At 35.4% G+C, this 10584-nt stretch overlaps 3 protein-coding genes across 3 annotated transcripts; 2 read left to right on the top strand and 1 right to left on the bottom strand.

Annotated features, from left to right (window-relative positions):
• Positions 1–2885: 2885 nt before the first annotated feature.
• Positions 2886–3481, bottom strand: K444DRAFT_360747 (uncharacterized protein). The gene has a single exon (XM_024872181.1). The coding sequence runs from the start codon at positions 3387–3389 to the stop codon at positions 3054–3056; it is 336 nt and encodes a 111-aa protein (XP_024738922.1). The 5' UTR covers positions 3390–3481; the 3' UTR covers positions 2886–3053.
• Positions 3482–3966: 485 nt separating this feature from the next.
• On the top strand, positions 3967–4869 carry K444DRAFT_493782 (purine and uridine phosphorylase; the record flags this gene model as incomplete). Its single annotated transcript, XM_024873250.1, has 1 exon — positions 3967–4869. A coding segment is annotated over one exon (903 nt), but the record flags the coding sequence as incomplete, so codon positions are not given.
• Positions 4870–10326: 5457 nt separating this feature from the next.
• Positions 10327–10584, top strand: K444DRAFT_525286 (uncharacterized protein; the record flags this gene model as incomplete). Its single annotated transcript, XM_024874431.1, is given in 3 exon segments — positions 10327–10415; positions 10430–10445; positions 10465–10584. Coding segments are annotated over 3 exon segments (225 nt in total), but the record flags the coding sequence as incomplete, so codon positions are not given.

The following is a 10584-nucleotide window of genomic DNA, read 5'->3' as shown; positions in this document are numbered from 1 at the left end:
TTTAGCTTTAAATTATTAAAATAGAAATAGTCTAATTATATCTTCTAGGCCCTAGATCTTATACTTATAATAATATTTATATTATTATTTTAATTATTTATTTATTAATAATCTTCAAAATATACTAGAATAAATAGGCTATAATATTAATATAAAAGCTTTTAAGTATCTTATAAAATACTATAAATAATACTAGAAATTGGAATAATTACTAAAATAATTTAAGTTTAATTTAAGTTTAATTTAAGAAATAATATTAGCTTTAATTACTTTATTATTATTAATATTTTCTATATTTTTAATAAGCTTATATTTTATATTATTAATAAAGGCACTCGATATTAAACTAGCTAATAGCTTTAAAATATTAGTATATTATATACTTGGGATATTTTAAAATAGTATTAGATTAATATTTATTTAAGTTCTTTTAATTAAATTATAGTAAATACTAGAAAGCAGTTTATTAATAAAAAGTTTACTTAGCTTATAAATATTATAGAAACCAAGGTTAAAATTATTCTTATAAAAGCTTATAATTCTATTAGAATTATAAAATAGTATTATAGCCTAATTTAATATATTTATTTTATTATTATAGCCGAAATTAAGGAAATTAATAAGAATATTATATTTCAAATAGATTTTAAGGTTATTAATAACTTTATAAGACCTAATAATATTAATATTTCAAATTTAGTAATTATAATTATTTATAATATAATTATTAATTAAATTACTTTTATAAATAGAAATAATAATTCTTTTATTTAAAAATAAATTAATATATAAAATATAGCTTATATTACTTTTAAAAATAATAAAGTAAAAAATTTGGCTACTAATAATAATAAGTAAAATAAATAATATTAATAAGAAATATTAATATATTAATTTTATTAATTTAGGTATTAAAAAAGTTAATAAAAATAAAAATAATATATTTAAGAAATATAAAATATTAGAAAGTAATAAGAAATTTAATAAAGAGAAATTTAATAATAAAAAGAAATCTAATAATAATAAGATTAATTAAACTAGTATTAAGAAACTTATTATAATTAAGAAATATAAGATATTAAGTAATAATTATTATAAAAAGTACTAGTCTAAAACTAAAAGCTAGTAAATAATTCTAAAATCTAAAGCAAAAAATAAATATCTTATAAATATTAATAAGTTAGTATATAATATTATTAGCTAAATTAAAAAGCCTCTTAAAAGCTTTTATAAGAAAAAGATCTTAAAGTTTAAAGCCCGGAAATTTAATAATAGAATAGCTTTAATATTTGGCCTTAATATATGAGTTATTTAGATTAAGCTCGAAAAAGCCCGAAAACTAATTAAATAAAGCTTTATTATTTCAAGTAAAAAAAAAGTAAATAAGCTATTATATTAAAGCTTATTTTAATAAATAAACTTGAATTACTATTTCTATTTAAAAAAAATACCCGGTAATAATAGTTCTAATATTAATTATAGCCTATATAGTACTTTTAAACTATATTATTAATATAAATATAAGTATATTACAAGTAATAAATAATAAGAATTAGCCAGAATATACTAGAAACTGAATTATTTTAATAAAGTTAAAACTATATTTCGACTTTAAATAAGCTACTAGAATTAGACAAAATTAGGTTAATAATTATAGTTTTATTCTTTTATCTTTATACCTGAATAATTTCCTAAATGAGGGCATTTAGACTTTTCTTTAAAGGCAGGTAATATAATGGCTAATATAATAGTATAATTTGCCAAGAATAGGATATCGGAAATAGGTGCAAAACGAAGCTAAGCCGGAATGCTTGGGCGGGACAATACTAAAAGGTCAAGGTATCCCTCTCTACTTTATTCCCTAACTTAGTATTTTCAATACATGAGATTCTTTGAACTTTGAGCCTTCGATTATTGCATTAATCCCGCTATTATAATTGGGCTAGTATAACCTCACGAGAATAATTCAGAAATATTATAGTTAATTATATTATAAATTATTTATACTTAGAAACATAATTTGATTACGCGCACAAGTCTTATAATAAATAATAACAAAGGGACTTGAGTTAGGTGTGGTTGCGCACGTAGAATAAGGTATTTTGGTTACGGGCAAATTTTTGGTAAGGTGATCACGTGCCGAGCCGTAAGTCGAAAGTCGAAAAGTTTGCTTGGACAAGTGATCCTTACGGCCTTCCATACCTGCGCGTGGCTTTCGTCGCTTGCAGGTCGTGGGTCCTCGTCGCTTGTATCGTATGTGTTATGTGTGATTGTCACCGGTGTTCACGGAATAGTGGGTCTCGCTGCTGTATGCATGTCTTGGTGCCCCCGTTTCCACGACGCATGCTCGTGACGCATGGTGGTGCTCGTCACTGATCGGAGTTGCTGAATGTCTGAGATAGAATTCAGACTGTGCTTGGCTTAAAGGATAGGGAGAAGTATTGCGGCGTTGGTCCTTCCGGGGAATTGACGGAAGATCCAATCCTCTTTCTTGTATGCCCGCAAGCGCTGCTCGTACAGGACTGACCATCGGCTCTGCTTACTCGTATCTCTTCCGACCAATCAAGTCATGATACTGCATCTATGCTAGAGGAAGCTGACAATCAATCAAGCCGTGTTGGTTCGCGAGCCGTTAACCCTGATACTCCACTGTCTCAGAGGATCGACGGGAAAGCATTAAACCCCAAAGAAAGGGGCTCAGCCCGTAGAGCTATACCAGTCTCAAGACGCTGTTTGAAGATGGGAATGCTTTCAAAGTGATCGGAGGAGGTAAATACATAGGCGAGGCGAGGACTGGGAGCATTTGTTTGCTGAAAAAGTTTCGGGGAAATCTGTATGATACAATGATATCTATGAAGCAAAATGACTAATTGTATGGTTAACCCCGTAACCTTAGTTGTTTTTGATCCAAGACATTGCCTCCCTTCCCCCTCCCCGTTCCCTCGTCCGATGTCCACAGCTTCCACCCCCACTGACACCCCCGCAAGCACAGATATTCGAAGGAGCCAAAGTTTCGGAAATTGTACAATTCCCACATATCACCAGTTGAACGCTCAGCTAGTTTCTCGGCTCGCAAAGGGGTCGAGCTGCTTGCTGTCCATTTGCGGAGGGAAGCTACTTGACTCTGGGCCAGACCATGTTCCACCGCGTGCGTATTGCGGGCCGAGTATGCCAGCACTGCTCGTCCAGGTCTGACCATCGGCTACCTCCTTCACCCTGAGGAGCGCGCGGCACGAGGAGGCGCTCGTCGAGACCATTAGTTTAAGGGGATGAGGTGGTAAGGGGGTTACTTCATTATGCAGGAGCGCTGCGGAAGCGCCCATCATCGACAGCGTACCTACCAAAATCGCTAGCGAAGAACCACCCTCCAGTCTCACTGGCCCCTGCATTGGCGATTAAAATCCTATAATCCTTTTTTTAGAAACTTATGTCGCGTTACAAGTCGCAAATGATAGATCCAAGTTAAAGGGGTAACCCCAGGGCGTCAAATTGGAGTTTTGAGGCTTGCCCCTGAATTTCAAAAAAAAAACCTCTCATTTGAAATTCTATCATTCAACACCAGAGTGTGCTTCACTTGATCATTCTATACTAAAGGCGTCCCATGTCCTGTCAATAAATATTTCATTGTTTCCTTCGAACAAATAATCTTTCCTGCAAGCACCGCCTCCGCAAGCAATCCAAACCCGGTACCCGATATTCAGCATCCTCATTCCTGGAACTTCATTGCCTCTCAAGGACGGTATCGTGATATTCGTTATCTAACCCTCTTCGTCCTCCAACCGTTCACTTCAGCCGCGATATCATTTAAATACTTATACCCGAGCCAAAGCTGCTGTTACGTCACTATCGCGGTCGTCGTTTTCTCACACAAGTCGTTTCTTGGCCGCCCTCATCATTCCAATTCTCAACGATTCGAGAGTCATCAACGTTTGGCATACATTATTTCCATTGCTTCATACTCACACTATGCTTTCTACGCTCCGATACGAAGATTACACAATAGGATGGATATGTGCGCTCCAAGTTGAAGTGCTCGCTGCTATGTTTATGTTGGATGAAAAGCACAGTGGTACATTCTCTGGGAAGGTTGGCGACGATAACGACTACATAGCAGGCACTGTTGGTGGTCACAATGTTGTTATAGTTGGCTTGCCTAAGAAGTCAATCGGCAATGTCTCTGCAGCAAGCCTTGTTTCTCAGATGAGGCAAAGTTTTCCAAATCTTCGGTATGGCCTGATGGTAGGCATTGGAGCTGGAGTGCCTGGGCGACACTTGGAACCTGATATCCGCCTTGGTGATGTCGTGATCGGTGCACCAGCGGATAATTCCGATGATGAACAAGGGGTCATAGGCTATGAACTTGGAAAGGAGACTGTGGACGGCTTTGTCAAGAAGAGTTGGCTTTACCCAACCGATAGACGCTTACGAGGTGTGCTTGGGACGATTGAAGCAGAGGCAGCATTCAGCGGTTCTTACAGCTTCCTACAATATCTTGACGCTTTCCGAGCGAGACCAAATGGCCAGAAGTTCCTGCATCCAGGTATAGAGAAGGATCAACTGTACGAAGCAGACGACACCGACAGGTTGATAGCGCGTGATCCCCGAGACTCTCAAGATCCGGTCGTTCATTACGGCCTTATCGCGTCGGGAGATAAGCTTATAAAGAATGCGAAGCTCAGGGACGCATTGAGGGACAAGTACAATATAATTTGCGTTGAGATGGAAGCAGCAGGCCTCATGAACACATTGCCTGTTACCGTCATACGAGGAATCTGCGACTATGCTGACGCTCACAAAAATGACGTGTGGCATCACTACGCTGCTGCTACAGCCGCTGCATATGCTAAAGGGCTCCTCTACGCGATTGGTGGGTCGGTATCAGGAACGGTATCAGGAATTCGCGGGGATACTCAGGTTAGGACTTCTCCTGTGCCCCTCCCGTCCAAAACATCCACTGCAGGTGGGCAGCAGCAGAAGGTAGCCCAGAAACTTCCTTTCAATGTCCGCCAAAGCAGTAGGTTCTTTGATTCTCTTCTCGAGGCTGTATTGTTAGGCGCCACTAACCGTTTATTCGCCATTGTTTACAGTGAAAAGCCAATACGAATCCAAGAAACCTGAAGTGGAAAGGAAGATTTCGAGCCTCCTTGGAACACCATGGAGGGTCGAGGCTCACACCGACGCCATCTATCCATGTGTAGAGCCTCGATACCATGATTATATGGGACAACTGATCCTAACGTAAGAAAAGTAACCTTTTCATCCAAACAACCAAATTACCTGTACCTTTTATCAAACATAATTCCCCTTCAAGTGAGAGAAGAGGAAAGACTGATACAAATTGAAATACATGCAGATACTTCTCAGGCGCCTACGATTGGCTGAACATGCGCATCAAACAGGAAGGTCTCGACGACCTGAAAGACGAACTCAACGAGATATGTTTCAACCACAAGATCACTCTCGAGCCCCTTGAGCCCGGTGAGGATGACAAGACGTTCAAAATGTGTGCAATGGGTCGCTGCGGGTGTGGGATTGGGCACGGGAATCTCCGCATCTTGTTCGAGAAAAATAAGTTTGGAGTCAATGCAGATGGCGCCACATCGGGGTTAGTGGATGCCTTGAGCTCAGTTTAGGTTGATGAACCGTATGGAAGGGGGAGGGGGGGGGGGTTCGTTTGGGGCGGGGGGAGTGAGTTAAATGCGTTTTTGTGTTTTTTTTGGAATTGAAGAAATCGAGGATGGTGGGATGGAGATCAATAATATCGACTTGATGGTGAGAGAGCAAGATGGAGACTCGAGTGGAGAATTAGCAGAATTGACTTTTGAATTATGTAGAGAGGATTCTATAGCAAATCTGTACAGGATGGCGAGTGAGTCAGGGCATCAGTAACGAGAGGGTCTGGCATTCTGTGATTGGAAAGGTTAAAAAGGACGTAACGTTTCCATTCCTGCATATTCGGGCCCTTTAATAGGCTCGAACGAGCTTATGTGATTCCACGTGTAATTAGATTACGTACAAAAGCATGATCAGAAATCACAATTCCTTGTAAAAATTCCCACGTGATCAACGACTCCAGCCGAGCCGCCATGGCTCATTTTCTCATGGACGCCGCATTAAACGAATCATGTGGAAAATAACCCTCCTTGGGGTTGTGAAGGAGAGAGACAGTTGGGACTTGCCAACTGAAAGATACGGTTCCTTTTCGGCGCTCATCCCCGGCAGATGCCAAGGGACAAGTAGGTATAGTACAACGAAGCTAAACTGTCCCATCAACCTGTGGGAGGAAATCTATTCGACTCTGGGCCGTATCATGTTCCAGCGCGTTCGTACTGCGGCTTGGGTTCTGCCAGGGAAATTCTTGAAGATCCACTTCCAAGGCTTGCCATCTTTCTTGTATGCCAGCAAGCGCTACTCATCTAGGTTTGACCACTAGCTGTGCTTGCTCGTGCTCGAACGGCCCTGCTCGGCATTGCTAGAATCTCCATCACTTGAATCGATATTATCGCCGCTGTTTGACGATTCGACCTTCTCCGATACAAGAGCCCCAACGTCAATAAAGCAATCGGCCCCTCCTCCCGTTCAAGAACGACCGCCCCTATACGAGTCGATTAATAAGGTCTATGGTATTCTTGGTCTGGTGTCCCCGGACGACGCATGCAAAATCACGATCGATTACGGCATCGAGGCCAAAGATCTTTATAAACAGATTGCATTGACCGATATTCCCGAATCGGACTTAACATCCTTTACTTGTGCACAAATTCGACCGAGAAATCGACCGTTGACTGACCGTCGTGGATCCCGGATTGGAGCCAACCATGCTGCTGGGAATTCCTCACCAAATTTTCGAGTCGAGGGCAGCACTTTGTTTGTCACTAGGAGGATCGTAGAGACCATCCAGTGCGTGGAACTGACAAGAAGGATCCCGACAGGCAACCAGGCAGAAGAGACACTCAAAAATGGGAAAATGTAAAACAATACCCCCCCGGGGTGTCGATTAGGGGTGTCGATGGCAGAATCTTTTTTTTTTGGCTTAGCGCCCCCCCCTCCCCTCCAGGTATCGAGTAGAAGTATTAATAAATTTTAGAGTTTTAATAATATCTAATTTATTATTTATATATAAGAGCTTTAGTTTTGGAGAGAGCTTAGGTAATTATTACATACGAGGCAAAAGTTCCAGGTACTGAATCACTAAATTCTCAGGCTCTCTTAAAGTTAATACCCCTAATTAATACCCTCCCCAAATAATATTACTAATTAATACCCTAATTAATACCTCAAATTAATATTCTGGGAGGTATTGCTTTACATTTTCCCGTTTTATAAGAGGTTAAGAAGAAATATATGTTATATAGGCTTATAAGACCCTAATTTTTTTGAACTAATTATAATATAACCAAATTTGTCTGGAAACAATAATAATAATATACTATTTAGAGAATATAAGATTATTACCGCAAAAAAAAAACGCTGCTATATCTTTGCCCCAGATATAGCTAGTATATATATCTCTTACTACCCGAGTAAAGCATGCGCCCGGTTATAAGGCTTCTTTAATTAATTAGTATAATAATAACAAGCATTTTTCTTATAAATTAAATTAATAGAGTTATAGTATAATATATTAATAAAAGCTTCTTATTCTTTATTTAAAGAAATTAATTAATTAATAGTTATTTATATCCGAGAGACCTCTCAAAGAATATAATAGGCATACGTGATGGCGTATAGACAGGTATCAGATATCGTGAATCTAGTTTCCTATTTTAGGTATAGCTTGCAATCGGAATTATATGGATCGTATGGGATTTCCTAATTAAGTAAAGGGCTTCATATACCTGGCTAAGTACTAGGAAATATATAAGGAAATACTCCTAGCTTTGGAAGGGGCATTAATTAGTCTCTTATTAGAATTAATTCTTGGAATCAGTTATACTTGCAAGCATTACTCTATAGCTTACTTACCTTGACTACTTATATATTACCCTACTATTACGTGCCTTATATTCTAATTAATCTAACCTTTGGAGAGCAGTTTATTACGAGGTAGTCAAGCCATTAACAGACAAAACCACTAATAGCTAGAATATTAACCAGAAGAAGCGCCTCTGCTATTACTGGGGCAACCTAGTCGGGTACCCAGGGGAGCACCTAGTTAGCTACTCTAGCTACCGTCTAATTAGGAGAAGGAAATAGAACTCAGATACCCCTAGAACTAGCTAGCAGGATAATAATAATAGAGAAGCTGGCGGCGGCTTATTATTGCATTACTGAGTTAGAAGCAGAGATATAATAAAGGAAGGATCTAGAGGATTTAGAAGCTCAGATTCGCTATCTTAAGGATATTCGGATACCTATTATAGAACCTGTCATACTACCGGCGGTATATTTAGTTTGCAGGGCTCTAAAAACCCGAGAATTACTAACCTATAAGAGAAAGAGTATTAAGGAAGCCCAGGACTTCTTCTACTAGACAGAGCTAAAATAATATAAAGACAGCGGGATTACCTGGACTATAAACGTAATAAAGGTTATATATTATACTTCTTACTTTAAGAATATAGCCAGGAATATCTAGAAATATAGGAAGTAATTAGTAGGCATTAATACTACGGATTAGGAGATCTTTATTAAGTTTATAAAGAATTCTATCTTGGATCCGGAGAACCATAGTAATAATATCCTTATTAAGTTTAAGAATATAAAATAGTAGCCAGGTTAGAATATTTAAAGCTTTATATCCTACTTAAATAGCCTATTAGATAACTTGGGATATACAGGTTTGCCGCAAGAGCAAGATAACTTATTTAGTAGCTTAAAGCAGGAGATTCGGAACAAGATTAATTACTAAAAGAATGCTCTATAAGAAAGAAAGAAGCTTATTTCTATGGCTATAAAAGTCGAGAATAACTTGAACTAGTCTACTTAACGGGAATATAATAATAAGCTAATAGGTTAATAAAAGAAAGGAAATTAGAGAAAGAAAAAAGGAAATAATAAAGGGAAATAAAAGAGAAATATATCCCTATTATAAGGTTTATATAACCGGAATAGTAAAAGCATAGTAACAGGATCTAATATAGTACCTGTATCGGGATCTATAAGACCAGATATAACTTGCTTTATTTGCTAGAAAAAGGGTTACTATATTATTACTTGCCTAAATCAGGAAAAACTAACTTACTATAACTATAATAAGTCTGGCTATAAAATATATAAATACCTAGAACTAAAGAAGCCGAGAAATAGGTATATCTTATAATAGTTATACTCGTTTATATTACAGAAAATAAGGCCCCTAAAACAAGAATAGTAATTAAGGTTACTATTAAAATAAGGAAAAATAGGTAAAGAATTAAAGTATTAGTTAACTCGGGTATAGAGGCTAATTATATAAAGAAGAGATTAGCCTTAGATATAGGTATTTTATTAATATTAAAAGTAACTCTCTTATTCTTACTAGAGAAAAAGAGGATTTATTTATATAAAGATTATATTCTTGAGATTATTACTAAGAATATACTAGAAAACCAAAAAAAAACTAATATATATTTTATATTATATAATTTTAATCTAAACCATATTAATATAATACTTGAATTCCTATAGCTTTACTAGATTAATTTTCTAATTTCCTTTAGAAAGATAATATAGAAATACTAGATTTAATTATAGAAAATTAAAGTTCTAAATACTAGGAAGTTTACTAAAGTAATAAAGTATAAAATATATGTTTTTTTATTAACTGCCTATCCTATAATAAATAGCTAAAGAATTACTACTATTATTATAAATAAGATAGCTATATTTCCTAGAAAGTATTAGGATTTTCTTTAAATATTCTTTATAGAGGCTATAAATATATTACCTAATTATTATATAATAGAGTATTATATAGATCTGGAATTAGGATCCTAACTACTATATAGTCCTATATATATTTTATTAGAAAAGAAGCTTAAAGTCTTTTAGGAATATCTTAATATTAGCTTAAAAAAGAAATAAATTCGTTATTTTACTAGCCTAGCTAGTACTCTAATTATATTTATTTCAAAGAAAGAAAGCGGCCTATATTTATATATTAATTACCGGAATCTAAATAGAATTATTATTAAGAACTAAATACTATTACTACTTATTAGTAAAATAATAGATAGGCTTTATAAAGTAAAGATATATATAAAGCTAGACTTAAAGGATACTTATTATTAGTTATAAATATAGGAAGGTAATAAGTAAAAGACAATATTCCGAATATACTATAAATATTTTAAGTACTATATTATATTCTTTAGATTATTTAATACTCCGGTAATATTTCAGATATATATTAACTATATACTAGTAGGCCTTATAAATATTATTTATATAGTCTATCTAGATAATATTTTAATTTATTTTGAGAATCTAGAATAGTATATAATAATAGTCTAATATATATTCAAGTAATTATAGTAATACTAGCTTTTTATAAACTTAGTAAAATACGAGTTTAATATAAAGAAAATAAAGTTCCTGGAATTTATAATTAGCCTAGATAATATAGAAATAAAAGCTAGCCGGGTTATAATTATTAGGAAATAG

The sequence above is a fragment of the Hyaloscypha bicolor genome, assembly GCF_002865645.1.
Source record: "Hyaloscypha bicolor E unplaced genomic scaffold K444scaffold_55, whole genome shotgun sequence".
Classification (NCBI taxonomy): Eukaryota; Fungi; Ascomycota; class Leotiomycetes; order Helotiales; family Hyaloscyphaceae; genus Hyaloscypha; species Hyaloscypha bicolor.
This window is presented reverse-complemented; position numbering and strand designations above follow the sequence as displayed.